The sequence below is a fragment of the Dermacentor albipictus genome, chromosome 4, assembly GCF_038994185.2.
Source record: "Dermacentor albipictus isolate Rhodes 1998 colony chromosome 4, USDA_Dalb.pri_finalv2, whole genome shotgun sequence".
NCBI classification, from domain to species: Eukaryota; Metazoa; Arthropoda; class Arachnida; order Ixodida; family Ixodidae; genus Dermacentor; species Dermacentor albipictus.
In genome coordinates, this window is record NC_091824.1 from 19,596,162 (window position 1) to 19,612,179 (window position 16,018).

The 16,018-nt window shown below is 48.6% G+C and overlaps 1 protein-coding gene across 3 annotated transcripts in view; it reads left to right on the plus strand.

Annotated features, from left to right (window-relative positions):
• Positions 1 to 16,018, plus strand: part of cnc (NFE2 like bZIP transcription factor cap-n-collar) — a 181,657-nt gene that overhangs the window by 121,139 nt on the left and 44,500 nt on the right. For all 3 annotated transcript variants that reach the window (XM_065448127.2, XM_065448125.2, XM_065448126.2), the window contains one exon: positions 735 to 1,040. In XM_065448127.2, the coding sequence (XP_065304199.2) occupies positions 735 to 1,040 (306 nt within the window). The remainder of the gene's footprint in view (positions 1 to 734; positions 1,041 to 16,018) is intronic.

Genomic DNA, 16,018 nt, shown 5'->3' on the forward strand with positions numbered 1-16,018 from the left:
AAAGTATTGTTTGTGTAAGCCACCATAGGTTTAGGGGGTTAGATAGCTCAGCTTGAAACCACATGATTCTTCATTGAAGCTGAGTTATGCTTACTCGAGTATCCTTGTTTTACATTGTGTCCTGGCATGCCTTCACAAAGGCGTGACAAAAGAGCATGATTGGCCCATTTCCTTTCACATTACCCTTTTATTTTAGTTTTATGTAGTAGTTTTATTTCAGTGTGTGTGAAGTGGACAGTGATGTATTAGATTCACATTGTCCACACCTTCCACAATGCATATATGGGGAAAATGTAATTTCTTGTTTTGTGAGATTGTATATAGAGTGTCCTAGGTGCTTTTGTTTCCTTTTCGACTTCCGTTTAGTTTTCTATCACATAGTGGTTTCATTTCATTATTCTGAAGTGTACTGCTGTTCCATTGTTCTGTCAGTGCATATGTCAAGAGCGAAGGTGTGCAAAGTGTGTCTAGAAATCTTTTTTTTTTCTTGCATATTGTATATAGCATGCAATGGCATAGTTGTTTACCATTTCACTGTTCTGAGTATATACTGTTGTTCAGTTGTCCTGTGGTGCATGTGGTAGCTGCCTTGGTGCTCTTGCCTTTGTCAGGCAAATTGATTGCCTTTAGCCCTATCAACTGGGACTTTCTGCAAGCCTTGAAGGACAAATAAATAACCACTTTTAACAGTTACACAGTCTCATTGCCACTTTATTTTGTTTTGGCATCTTCAGGAACAACTGCTTGCACAGGGCTTCCTTGCAACAATGGGTCGTCGATGACCGAGGGCCCCACCTATGGTCAGGATTTCCCCGACTACCTCTACTCTCCCGGCACTGGCATGGCAGGCTACGGTGGAATGGGAAACATGACAGCTGGTAGTGGAATGGGCACAGTGCCAGGAATGGCAAGCATGAGCAACATTACCAGCAATGTGACCAGTTCTGCATTGGCATGCACGCCCACGGACTACCTTCTGAATGACCTGCTCGCTGATGAGGACCTGCACCTGATGGATATGGTGGCATCACCGACAGAAAGTGAGTACCACTGCCTCGTGCAATGTCAATTTGGAACATGTGCCGCCATGATAAAACTGCACCGTTGCAGAACATTGGGATGCTTTTCAAAGTTGCTGTAGTAATTTATATGATCACAACATACCTGATTCTTGACATCCAGGCATCTGCCTTGTAGACGTGATGCACTGCTCTGGCATTGCATGTTCTCAGTGTAAGTGGTGTTGGAATGTTTCCAAAGCTTTTTCATAAATAGAAAGTATTTCACAAATTGCAGCACAGGGACCTCCGAAGGCCATTCCTTCATGTACAGTGGCATAGCCAGGAATTTATTTCAGGGGTAGGGGGAGAAGGGCACTTGCGAAGTCACTAACACAGCACTTAGATGCTGCTGCAATATTTACATAAGCCAGAACTTATTATTGCGAAAGCAATACTGCTCGCACTTTCGGCCCATCGGTGGTTGTGGCGCCTCCTTACACAGCTGCGCATCACGTGACTGTGTGACGTCACGCCAGACAGAGAGACGGGGCCCCAGCTCGCGGCATCGATGGTGGAGGCGAAGCCTTGCGCGCCGCTGGTGTGACGTCATGCCAGACTGAGAGACTGGGCCCCAGCTCGCGGCATCGATGGTGGAGGTGAAGCCTTGCGCGCCGCTGCTGCTGCGCTACCGAGAGAGGGTGCTCACTGGTGTGACGTCACGCTAGGAGGATAAATGGGGCTACAGCTTGGCTCCTCGCAGTGGTCGGCACGCTGCATTGCGCTATGTCTGATGATGTATAGCCATAAGTTTAACAATGGGCAACCATGTCCACACCGTCAGCCGAACCAAGGCGCAGCCGAGGGTATTGCTTTCGCAATCTTCCAGGCTTAACCAAGCTAAGCCTTCAGCCAATTTTTTTTTCTCATTCTTGGGCCAACAGACATTCTTTAAACTTGGCTTTGGTGTTCGCTAATGAGGTGTTAATATCTGCCGTGATGCTTTGGCTAAATGCACTTTGTGTATGGCTTTGTGCTTGCAATGGTTTTTGCATCAGGCAAAGACAACAAAAGCACAGGTCCCACTTGTGTATGTAGTCGTGGCCACCACATGGTAAGGGTGGAGCCAGGGTGGCCTCCAGGTAACAAGGGGGGGCAGGCTCATGGGATGTTTAGTACTGTCAGTGCTGAAATGCCAGCATGTCTCTTAAAGCGAGTGGAGTGGGACACCGCCATTCCTCTGCCAGTGCCACGGGCGCTGTAACAGACCTGCAGCTTTGAGGTGCCCCGGTAATAAGATTCGGCTATCTGTGCTCCCCAAAACTATGAAAAACTTGTCGTTCAGGCACTCGTTTTCCGTGCCTCAGTCACTCTATGGCTACGGCATTGTACTGCTGAGCACAAGGTCATGAGTTCGATCCTGGCCATGGCAGCTGCGTAGCAGTGGGGACACAATGCAAAAACCCTCGTGTACTGTCCATTGAGCGCACATTTTAAGAGCCCCACGCTGCCAAGGTTAATATGGAGTTCCCCTACGGTGCACGTCATAATCAAATTGGGGTTTTGGTACATAAAACCCCTGCATTTAATTTAATTTTTCGGCACCTGTTTTAATATGGCAACAGCACAGACTATGTAACTTGATACAAACAGGACACACACGTTGATCTTGAAAGTATCACTCCTGTTTGCTGCTTGCTTCAAGAAGCCATAAAATGGCAGATGCTTGAGCCATTTAGTGGCATTGTTCAAAAATTAGGAAGACAGAGTTAAAGAATAAAATGGGACACAGCGGCTATTTTGACTTTCTAACGACTGTCAGCTCCCTGGGAGAGACTTGCGTTCACCATTTGCCACTTACTAGTCTTGTTCCTTCCATCAAAGATGGGACCCCAGAGATGTTTTAAACTTGAATAAAACATTTACCTACAACTCTTTACAAGCAATTAGCAACTGTACACAGATGACAAAAGCTAAACATCAGAAGTTGTAAAGCACTGCACACATGTTCATGTGATTTGTGAAGGTTCGAAAGCCTGGTGGCTCCGGTGCTCACACCACCTCACAATGAATCATAGGACTCCAGTGACCTGATGCTTTACTTCAATCTGGCATTCACCATGCTTGCTTTTCTCTCTACATAAGACAGAGCAGTGAAAAAAAAAATAAAAAATTCGACGTCAAAAGCTTCTGTGGGTGTCGCACTGTTCTTTGGACTTCATAAGGCATAAATCAAACTCTTGACTAGAAATGTGAGAATGCACACCCCAATTGCCACCTATGCCATACCGTTTTCCGAAACATCCTTAAGGGGAATGGCAATTGAAAAGGTCAGTGTTATCAATTTTTTTTTTTTTTCGATTCTCGGACATTCTTTTACCTCGTGGTAAAATATAACAAAATACTCAGTAGAAATTGAGAAAGCAGTGCTTTTCTAGTGCGCTGTTGTTATTCGCTGTGAGAAAATAGAAAATCGGGCTTGATGAAGTGTCATCACACCGCAGATCGCGTGGCTTTTCCATAGACGCAGCAACGCTGCCTTGGTGTCATCTTAAACAGGACAGATTAGAGCTTAAGGTAGCCACAGCACCGTATTTCTGCTACGAAAAATAAAGCAAAAATGCAATCTCAAGAAGGGAAAATATGCATCGTGATTCGTTACTGCAGTCACGTGGCGCACCCGGAACGCTCATACAGTTGAACCCGGCTATATCGAACTCGCAAAAAAACGCCTATCAGTTCGATATAGAGCATAATTCGATATAAGCCTGCTAAATAATTGGATGCCATAAAAGCACATACCATTTATGAAATCACTTTATTGATGAAACTAGCTTCGTTTCGCACGAAATAGACCTGCATTTTCTTCTGCTTGGGCAATTTCGCTGCGTGCGAGGCAAGCACTTCCCCACGTTGTCTAAGGAGTCGGAGCAGCTGAGGCCGCAACATTCCGCCTTCGCGCAGAAGCACCGGACTAGTGCGAGCGCACCAATCGCTTCGGAGGATGTGGGCCAAAGACGGTCGTTGCTTTCCTCGTTGTGCTTATTTTCACTTGTGCTCGGCACGATGCCGGCAATGTAGTCTTTGTTTCCGGGCTCTACTGTGGTCGCAACACCATCATTTGCGCTCACAAACTCGTCCACCGTTGATTTGTCAACAGCTACCGGAAATTCTGACACCTCGCTCCAAACTTCGGCAACAACGACAACGGCTTCATCGCATTAATCAGAATTTACAGTCATCACTGAGCACGCGGAAGTCGGTACGGCTTAAGCAATTTCGGATGAACCACTCGTACACGGCCGCGCGTACACGTTGGGCGCCACAGGCACCGGGTCGTGAGTTCAGCCGCTTTAGCCCTAATCTCCCCCTTATTCTTCAAGATCGTGCTGAGAGTGCTCCTCGAAATCTTGCACGCTGCGGGGACATCCGACTTGTCACCGCGTTCGACCCGGTTTATGATTTCGAGCTTCACGATGAAAGGCGAATTCTGCCGCCTCATCACGCCAACACTGCGGGAGAACGCGCACACAATGAATCAGATAAGCAGCGAGACAACTAGCACTTTCGCCACCTTGCACGACGAGGGCACAAGAGCCTCTGATTGGCTGTCGGAGCAAGCGCTGCGGGCGGGCGGGCCAGGATCATTTTTTTGTAGGGTGGTGTCGGCGGCTCCGAGGTAGCGCAGTCACGTAGGGAGAGTGGTTGGATGGAGCCGCGCCGCCGGGTTTTCCCTTCACCGCGAGGGAAAGCCAACTTCCGGGGGCACTTTTCGCCGCTTGACGTTCGATATATAGGGAGTCGCTACTAGTTTTGTTCGATGTATGCGTAATTTTTGCTATATATACTCATTGTAACTATACCGTGTCCAGAAATTGTTCGATATATGGAATAATTCGATGTAAACGGGTTCGATATAGTCGGGTTCGACTGTATTGGCTAAGGCAGATTTGAATCACTGGCAGACTTTTTTCGCATGCATTTCGTCAGCAGCGAGCTGCGCTTTTCGAGTGTTTCTGAGACTGACATTTCAAGGTCTGCCTGGTTAGCTCGTGTTTCTTTAGTTGCTCGGTCCTAGCTGCTGCCCAATTGTGATCGGGCCATGACTTGCACAAGATTAGAAGGTCTGTTTACTTTTCCTTGCAACGGCAAAGCAATTTCGTATGTTTGGGCTGTCAGACTGGCAACGACCAACCGTCGCGCGTGCACGATCATGACGGGTGCGCTTGTGTGTGATCGCTGGCTGCCTATAAGATTTCAAGGTGTTTAAAAATGGCCGACAAGCTATGCTGCGTGCTTCTGCTTCAAAATGCCAAGGATTGCATTGGAATGTTAATAAAACGTGACCTCGCTGATAATTGAAGGACTGCTGTCTTAGCAGGCCTTAGGCACTCTAAGGCCGTCTTGCAATGATTCTGACAAAGAAAACGTGGGGCAATGTTTCCTCAGCTTTTCATTTTTGGGCAGTTGCTGTCACTCATCCCTTTGCCATTTCACAAACAATGAAGGTAAAATCGTCCTGTTTTTTTGCATACAAGTCCTGAAGCACTGGGGAGTATTATAAAGCTGTCCATTTTTTCTGCATACCATAAATATTTTTATAATTCACCTTTTACAAAAGTCATTTGTGTAAGGTAATATGCATAATAAAGTTTAAAGATTTTTTTTCTTATGCTTGCTGTTCAGCGTAAAATTGGCTAATAACTTTATTGCGCAAAATCAGGCTATATGAAAATTATGACACAAAAATCAAGAGAACTTTTTAAAAATTATTTGTGGGATGACAATTAGAGGATACCAAATGTTGTAAATCAATAACCATAGCAGATAGCTCAGAACTGATTTCACTTATGTCAGCATAATGAACTACATTCACATAAAAAATTTCATCAAATTAGTTCCATAAATAACAAAAATAATTGTCATTTCCTCGATCCCCCCCCCCCCCTTAACCTCTTGAGACACCACTATGGGGATTTGTCTAGTATATTGGACACCAATTAATGAGACAGTACTCCTATTCTAAGGCATTCAACCTTGTAAAACCTATGTCCTATGTATTGAACACCTGCTGGCGCCATCTATTCCGCACTGATGAAAATACATCGGTCAAAGTCCCGCCAAAACATATTCAGCGGCGTGGTGTTTTGTATCACCTAGCAGAGAAGTAGGTACTATTTCTTGTATTTTACCTAATTTCAGGGCATATCTTTGATTGTATATTAAAGTTAATGCAACAGCAAATGCACAGAATACGAACTTTAAACTGTTCACACGCTTACCTTTATCTACGCTTCCTTTGATGATGAAACAACTTTTAACGGAAATGGCAAGTATCAGAGGATTTTATGTCCCTCCCTTATATGGCGGCTGGGAGCCCTTGGGTCTGTGGGTCCTAGCAGAATCTTTGGCTTTCCTGATGAGTTGTAGCTGGACCTCGCTGACTGAGCTGAGCAGCGTGGTCTCCCACTGCTCCGTGTTCGTATTCAGTCACCGACCGTTTATTCAGACCTCACAGGGGCTGCGAAAATGTCCGACTAAACAGGTGTCTGAAAAAGCAGATTAAGGGGAAAAAAATGAAATCCTTTATTTCCACGCACTTATTCCGGCTCGGTAGTGGGCTTGAAGAAATCGTGAATGCTCCATTTCACGCTGTTCCGTTTACGCGCAATCAGATAAGCCTGAATCTCGGAGAGGGTCGTGCGGTCACTATAGGCGGCTGAAAGCACAGTCACACCGCCGCATAGTCACACCGCAGTCACACTGAAGCTGTGACAAGCACAGTCACACCGAAGCTGCCATCACAAGCTGCCGCATTTGACGGCAGCGTAGCACATGGTGCGTCATCTTCCGACTCGGTCATCATACGGCGGTGCAGCAGAAACCTGACGAATGATCTTGCCGTCCTCGAGTTCTGCGCATGTCAGTACAGCAGTGTCAGCACCTGTGAAACTATCAAATGAGACGGTGTCCGGAATCGCAACGCAACCACTGCGCAAGTCTCGGCAGAATATTTTCCGCGTCGGTAGGGAGCACATCGGAAGGCGACAAATCTTAGGCCTCCCGGCACCCGCTTGCCGGCATTCCCCAGCGCAGTCTGTGCGGGCACTGTCTGCGCCATTACACATTTGACGCAATGTTTCCGTATGCCGCGTTGGATCACCGGAACCTCGACACAGCACACAAAGCAAACAACCTTGCCGACACCAATCGCATGAATGAAAAACATGGCCTACTCGCACCGTCGTGCGCGAAGAAACAAATCGGCTGCTAGATTGTCTTGACATGGCTTACTAAGCTGAAACCGAAACTGCTGTAGAACCGCTCTATCGAACCAGGCAGAATCGATGATGATGAGCGGGGATTTGTAGTAGCGCCACTTCGTGGGGCAGCAAGGAGGCTCCATTCAAAACAAAAATGGCATTCAGCAAGTCGAACCATGCACCGGTCAGAGTCGGTGCATGGTGCTCTCGATCGAGTTGGCTCAAGGAGTGTCCAAAAAATCAGATGAGAAGTTACAAGGTGTCCGAACTTTCGGCAGTTGTTATACATTATGGTCTATGGGGAGAATGGCGGTGCCGCGAAGCAGACCGAATAATCGAGCATGTCTGAATTTTTGGAGTCCAGAAAATCTGTCGGCGACTGTATGTGTTGTACTATGTTAGGGCAAGCCCTGATTATGTATCTGTCATCCACCCGTTGATTACAGTCCTTGCATCTATCTGAATGAGGTTCTGGGTAACAATGATTATAAGCAATCGGGTTTGGGAAGGCGTTTGTAGTAGACACGCTGCTGTCGCCTGCTGTTTAGTTATTGAGTGTGATGGGGGTAATACTGCCTTCCTAATCTGTAAGGTTTGGTGATTTTATTATATTTGACCATGCGGCCTCTCTCCGCACTTGGGCCCCACGTTGTTCCTGCCCCTGCTCGGCCCGCTAACTCTTGAGCTAGGGTGTGTGCACTTTCGTTGCCCCGGCGGAAAGAGTGGGTGGGCGTCTATATGACATGCACGCCGCACTTTACACGAACGTTAGCCAGAATCCCTAGCGCCTCTTTCGAGACTCTTCCCTAAGTGAAGTTACGAAGCATGGTTTTAGAGTCGCCGATTAGTACTATGCTGGCCATTGTGGAGGCAAGCACCAGCACTATGGCTGCTTCCTCCGCAATTTTCGGATTTCCTGTTTTAATGGAGCTGCTGGCAAGCTGGCGGCCCGCTTCATTTGAGGCGACCACTGCCATATGTCGACCATCTGCATATTCTGCCACATCTACATAGACCACATCTGTATCATTTTGAAACTTCTTGTATAGTGCTTTCGCTCTCTCCTGCATTCCTCTGCTCTCAGTGATGTTCAGGGTGCACGTTTCAGGGTATCAAGGGTATGATGCGCTCTCTGGTTTCTCTTGGGATGTCGTACTTATCCCTGCTTTTCCCAGCATATGCGATACCGAGCTTGCGCAGGATGTGTCTTCCCAGGTTGGTTTGCGCGAGTCTTTCGTATTGTGTTATTGTATGAGCCTCGATGAGTTCATTGAGCGTGTTGTGCATTCCTGAGGCTTCGATCTTCTTGCTAGACATGGGGATCGGTAGGGCGAGGGCTTGTTTATGTGCCTTTTAGATGATGGATTCTATCTTTTGTTTTTTCGCTACTTGTTACTTCAGGTATGAGGTCACATACACTATGCGGCTGACGACGAAGGCTTGGATGAGCTGCACTAGGTTGTGTTCTTTCATGCCATAGTTCTTGTTGGCAATTCTTCGAATCAACCTGGTGGTTTGCTGGATGCTCTTATCCAGTGTTATTGCTTCTCCGTTACGTCCATTCTGAAATATTCGGAATACCAGTACTCTTAGGTGTTGTACTCGGGGGAATTGTCAAGGTTGTGATGGGTCGTACTCGATTGTACTTACTTCCTCTGTTTATGGGTCTGTAGAGCAGTAGTTCCAATTTATGGGGAGAGTATTTTAGGGCTCTGTTCTCCACGTACCTCTCTACCGTATTGACTGCTTGCTGTAAAATCTCTTCGATGTGGCCATCGCCTCCACCCGTCACCCATGGGGTGATTTCATCTGCGTTTCAAAGTACTTTCGATGCCGAATTTCAACGATCTTTTAATGCAAACGATTGTTTTAAAACACTTCTCGTCCAGTCAATTCCTAGTTCCGTACACAGCTTCCCGATGCTTAAGGCCCAGGGACCCCTTTAGGAGGCCACGTTGTTCCACAAGGTACGGCACTAGAGCTCGGGCCCATTATGTGCCGACCTACTTCAATAAATTACCGCACAGCACCTTCTGTGCAAAAACGAAATGTAAGTTAAAGAGACTGCTAAGGCGTATCTGTTCGTAAAGGCGTACTTGTTCCGTTTATTCACCGTTATTGCTTGTGTTCGTGCATGTGACTATGCAATTCCTTTGCACCATGACGGTCAGTCTGGTATATGGTTATGCATTATCTCATGGTAATTTTTGTTTACACGGATTGCTGTACTTCTGTGTTCCATTATGCTCAATGTAATTTCCTTTCATAGACAATGTATAAATTCTAATAACCTTTTTTTGGTGTTCTATACTTGAGTTCGCTGCTTAAAGTGGTATAAGACTACTGCTACCCTCTCATTAATGCTGTAGAATTCGTCAATGTTGCCTGCTATGTTCCTTATGGTTTAGGAATCCTACTCCGAACTGCTTCTTATCTGGTAGTCCTCCATAGCAGAGGACATGGCCATTTGTCTGCACTGTATGAACCTCACCAGTTCTTCTAACCTCACTAAGGCCAATGATATCCCAAATAATTCCTGATAGTTCATCAAAGAGTCCTGCTAGGCTAGGTTCACTCGAGAGGGTTCATTGTGTTAAAAATTCCAAGGGTCAGTTTCCATTGGCACCTGTCCGGGTCCAGAGATACTTAGCACCCTCTGCTGTGTTACAGGTCTGACTGCCACCTTGGTCAGGTGCTCCGCAGCTGCTGGGGACTGAGAGCCATTGGGTAATTTAATGAGTCATTTGGGAGGGAGTGGCAGAATACTGCACCAGAGAGGCCAATTCCTGTTCTGCTGAGGGAGTGTCTTGTTGAAGCTTAGTGAGTCTTCCTAATTTGGCTGTACCTGGATTAGTATAGCCCCACTTGCTCTCGGCGTTTTTGCCAGTGTCAGGCGCCACTCCAAGCCTGTAGATGCAGTGCACTTAATACTTCATCCTAAAACCAGTAACACGAAAATACATGTCGGCCAGTATCTGCACGACAGAATTGATCATCTTAAACTCGTGGGGAGTATGAGGAAAGCGCCTCGTTTTCTTCACAGTAAGATGTTTTATCGTGCCCCTACTAAGATGGCGGCGCTCCGGCCTTACTTTCGGAATATTGCGAGCGTGTGAACGCGCCTAACAGGCGTGGATGAAAGAAAGGACGAGGAAAATGGTGTTACGCATGCGCCAAGTGTATCTCGCCCTTTCTTTCGTCCACGCCTTAACCGTTCAGCGCGTTTACACGCTCGCAATCTCGAGCCAAGTGTTGACCAACTTTATTTCGGGACATCGTTCCCACTCCAGAATTTTTTTAGAGCGCTGCTCTTAAACGCCCGTTACTGCGTTGAGCGTTGGCGCCTCTTGGCATAACCGAACAAACGAGCACAGTGAAGGATGAAAGACCGAACGCGGAGTGCAGCGGGGGATGAAAGACGGTGATAGCGAAGCGAGCGCGAGGAGGAAGGTGGGGGAGGAGGATGCAGTGCAACTTTCCATGAGGCGGAAAGCGGAGGAGAAGGGTATGGTGAAAGGCGTGAGAAAAGCGTAGTGCTGCGCAAGGTGTGTTCTGCGGTGATAATCGCTTGAGATGGCGCCAGAGTAGCGCACGTCGCCTGTTCACCGATGATGCCATCGACGAGGCGTGCGGCGAGCGCTTCCACCGATACCATATATTGTTCCACATCCGCCGCCAAGGTTTGTGAGCGGTGGCGTTGGCTAACACTCTTAGGGTTAGTTCTAGTAGTAAAACATAAATATCCCAGAAAGTGGATGGGAAAACGACGCCGCGGTAGCGCAGTTCAAAGACGCGGGTTCGGATCCTACCTGCGGCCAGCTGTTTTTCCATGCACTTTCATTTCCCTTAATTTATCATTTCTTTAACTCGGTAAGTACAAGTAATTTCCCCCATGTTGTCCTTGTTGTATTTGTTTGTTGGCATCTTAAGATATGATTACACTGCGAAGGTATTTGTCATGCGATAAGCATGCTTAGCCTACTGCAGCTGCTTTGTGACCATTTGTCTAGGCTCTTTAAGCCGCTCTTTCATTAAAAAAATCTTTCAAATCAAACCTACAGAACCTGCGTCAGATCTCTCCCACGTCATGCGCGGAAAAGCTCTTCGAGCACATGGTCCACAATCGTCTCTCGCCCTACCTGGAAGAAGGTGGGCACCTGCCCAACACCTTGTTCGGTTTCCGGCCTAACCTCTCCACCCAGGACATTCTACTTCAGCTTAAAGAAGTCATCGACGGCCTCAGCACATTCCACAAGAGTGCCATCCTGGCACTCGACGTGAAGGGAGCCTCCGACAACGTCTCACACGAAGCAGTGCTAAACAGCCTACAACATACCAACTGCGGACGGCGGACATAAAACTACGTCCGGGACTTCCTGACGGGTAGAACGGCGACCATAGGCCTGGGGAATCTCAAGACCGAGAAGTTCCAAATACCGCAGAAAGGAACCCCCCAGTGGTCGGTGATCTCCCCGTTGCTGTTCAATATAGCGATGAGGGGATTGCCGAACCTCTTGGAGAACATCAGGGGTATCCGTCACGCAATGTATGCAGACGACCTGACCATGTGGACATGCACGGGATCGGTGGGCGAACAAGACGCCCTGCAGGAAGCCATCGACAGGACCGAGCATTATCGACACCGCTGCGCTCTTTCATGCGCGCCGGAAAAGTCGGAGCTCCTGATCCTCAAAAAGAGGACAAGAGGGCGGCCTCCGCAGGAGACACCTGACCCAACGTTGACACTAAATGGAGTCAACATACCCAAGGTGGACATATTCTGTATTCTGGGCCTCACTCTCCAGAAGGACGGTGCCGGCCTCGCCGCCATTAAAAAACTGCAAGCGACAGTTACCCAAGTCGCGCACTTGGTGCAAAGAGTGACAAACGAAAAGCACGGCCTGAAAGAGCAGGACACAGTCAGATTAATACAAGCCCTGATAATCAGCAGAGTCACTTACGGCACCCCGTACCTGGGTCTCAAGAACAGCGAGAGAGACAAATTGAACACCCTAATACGAAAGACTTACAAGCTGGCACTGGGGCTTCCACCGACGACATCGACAGAGAAGCTACTCAGCCTGGGCATCCACAATACTTGGAAGGAACTAGTAGAGGCCCACAAGACGAGCCAGATAGAGCGACTCAAGCTGACAAGAGAAGAGGCGGTGATCTCCCCGAAGACTACAGACCGGCACATTCCCGCACGGCACCCTGCTACACGCCATGTATCCTACGAGCTATACTCACAAATGCGCCTTCTGCTCTATGCCCAATACCCTCTTCCACATGGTATGGGAATGTCAACAAAACCCATCGACACCGCCCATCACCGGACCAACGGTCGAGCAGTGGGAGGCCCAGCTGACAAGCTCGAGCCCTGAAGACCAGCATCGCCTGGTGAGCAGGACCAAGCTATCAGCTCAGGCCCACGGCATCCTGGACTAGGGACGCCGCCCACCTCGGATGATTTTACCGTCGGCTCATTTCAACTAAACAGTTTATTCCTCCTCCTCAAAGCTGCCCGCCGTCATCACTGTGCCGTAAGCATGCTATCGCCATTCAGTCGTGATCACGCCGCCCTTATCATGCTATCGCCGTCACGCAGTCATTGCCATGCCTTCGTTGTCATAGCGTCGTCGTATTGCAGTTTCGTCATCCCATTGTCGTCCATACCGCCTTTGTCGTTTCATCGAGGTCATTCTGTGGTAATTCTGTCTTCATTCAGTCGTCATTGTGCCTCAGTTGCCGTGCCGTCGTCGTCATCATTTCGTAATCGTCATCCCATTGTAGGCGTACTGCATTCCTTATTCGTCATTCCGCCACCGTGATACAGTCGTCGTCATGGCGAGCGAGTGTCAACTAAGTGGGCCAATCTTGGAGACAGTGTATGTCGCGCATACTATATCTGATTCAGTTTAAATCTCGGCATGGCGACTTACAGATTGTAAATGAAGGTGTCCCTGCATCGCTTGAATGCTAATCGCATTAACGTCTACAGTTATCGTGAGAGGGTTCTGCCGATTTTTTTAAAAAAAACTTGTTTCATTAATTTGACGGTACAATGTTGATTAATAGTGTGGAGAAAAGTGCCAAACTTTCCCTTTTCTGCATTTGCGTCGACGTCCCACCGCCGTCAGTGTGACGGATATGCCAATGTTGGCACCAAAGTATTTCCTCGTGTTTGTGCCTTGATCGATTCATGAAACGTCGTCGAAACTTAAATGCCTGGTTGGGTGTATTCAGTCCCTTTAGGGGAGAATTGAGTCCCTCACCGATGACACGATTGACTAGACTCGATTAGACAAGATTGGAGATTGGCCACCGTGCACCTAAATCCAAGTTCACGAGCGTTTCTGCAATCCGTACCTCGTACTTAGTAGCGCAACGCCACTGCGGTGGGTCTATGTAAAACGTAGTGTTTTTCACCATTATGCAACGTCGCTTTGCATCACATTTTTAAAGTGCTCTATATGTTTCCGTCGACAGATTGCCCCCCTTTTTTTTTCTCTCGATCGTTTGATATGGGGCAAGAGAATCTTCGACGCGCCATTCGCTCCAGGAAACGAGGCGCCCCTCGCGCCGTTCGGTTCGCCGGAGTCCGCGGCCCCCGCACCGTCGATCTGTACAACGTTGGCTTTTAGCGCTGACGTCGCCGCGACGTCACCACTTCGTCTTCCGAAGATAAGCCGCGGTGCGATGCGGATTTTTATTTCGCCAACGGAAGAGTGCGAGGATCTTTTCAGCCGCGATACGTCGCCGGCTGTCGACGACAGGATTCCCGTCCTCGCGATGATTTTCTCGCTTATAGCGTTCCCTTGTCGGGGATGAATCAGGGGACGCATGATCATTCGGTCGGAGATGCACGTAGGCACACGCACACTCTCACACCCGTAGCGTACCTGCTATAGGCCGAGTGCGCTTTTACGAATGCCGGCATCCTTGTGGCGGTTGTCGGGGCCGAGAAAATGCTCGCTCCGTTCTATAATACGTGGGACCGATCGCAGCGCGCGTTACCGCGATCGCAGTGTCACGTAAGTGCGCAGGAATGCGCACCGGCGAGTTCGGCTTGGGGCGAAAGTGCGCTTTGAGTCACTGCACTGGAAAATAAGAGTCCCCTTACGTGTTTTGTGGCGAAGGAGCTACGAAAGACGCTCGAGAGCGGAGAGGTTTGCTTAGACGATTAGTCATCTACCGATCAGCGGCCCGCACAAGATTTCTCGCAGGTCCTGGCTCACACCGTGGGGGTAGTAGCTCAGTGACGGTGTCTTTCTACTGCCGAGCACGAGGTCGTGGATCCGATTCCCGGCTGCTGCGGTGGTATTGCGACGGGATACAGAAATGCTCGTGCGCATTGTAGATCCCCAGGTAATCGAAATTAATCGAGAACAGCCCCACTATACGGGCGCGTGTCCCATGGGCCCCGTATCGCTTTGGGATGTTCGTTCACATAACTCTCTTATAGACCTTGAGGAGAATTAGCGACAAGACGCAGTAAAGGAAAAGAAACGCAAACGCTTTTTTTTTTAATTTTTTGCCCTTCAACAGCTAAGCTTCGTTATCATGTGTAACCTTTCATTTTCATGCCGTAGAGCAAATTAACGCAGTGAAAGAAAGTGAGAAAAAATTGGCAGTGGCTTAGCTCGGCTATGTCAGGATATACGTAGCGAAAGCTAAGGCATAGCATGGTTAGCCTTGGTTAATCTTGATTGCAAGTCCAGGTTAGTCTGGTTGTCTATAGCTATGTTGCGGCATTCAGCCAGTCGTTCGGCGCGCTGTTCGTCTGTTTCCTGGGCGATTCGTTGCCTCTTCATCTCGTTCTGATGTCGATTCCAGGCCTCCTCCTGCTTATCAGAATTGTCGCCGTCCATACTGCCGCCTCAACTGTGGTTGCGGCGCACGCGAGCTCTCCTTTTCAATCCTCCGACACGTTAGATAGTTTTAGTTATACGTACGTAGAGCTTCTACGTGTGAGCAGTGCGCATGCGTAGAACGTAGCGGGCGCGCGCGCGTCTCACGGACGTACTACGTGAGATTCAATTCTTTGCGTGCGTTTCTTGCGCACGTAGACAGCTTCGCGCGGGAGTTCCGCAAGATCACGAACAAGCGATAGCGGGCCGCGCGCGCGCAGACGGCTCGCATCGAAACACGGCGACAGGATTGAATTGGCCACCGCCATGTTCACATTTCCCGATAGATGGAGCTACGGGGTCCCTCTTGGCGTGCGTCGCGTACGTGTAGCTAAAAGCGTTTCAGATGGCGTGCACGTAAGGCACGTAGGCTTTTCACGTTTGCGTACGTGAAGCCTCTACGTACGTGTAACTAAAACTGTGTTATCAGGCATGCGACCCAGCTGGTGAAGCGAGCGGAGGCGGGCGCAACGACGAGGAACGCGGTGTATGAAGGCGGCGTGACGTCATGCGCCTCCTCGGAGCCCGGCCACGGCGAAATCGCAAGTTCGCGGCCAGTAAAGCTTTCGCTTTAAAAGGAAAAGGCTGCGGAAGACTGACTAGCCCAACATTTAGTCCTCCACATGTTTTCCTTCGTTATTCGCGCGTTTCCAGCATATACCAGCTCTTTTATTCGGCGCGTAAAATAGAAACGTGCGCGGTTAGCTTTCGATTTATTTCCCGCACTTACGATAGGTAGTCGAGCATAACTCGAATCACACTTGATCTTTCACTTGCGCTAAGTTGTCGTCGTGACGTGGCATTGCTGACCTTGCTCCATAAATATGTTCATCAAATGAAGTCATCG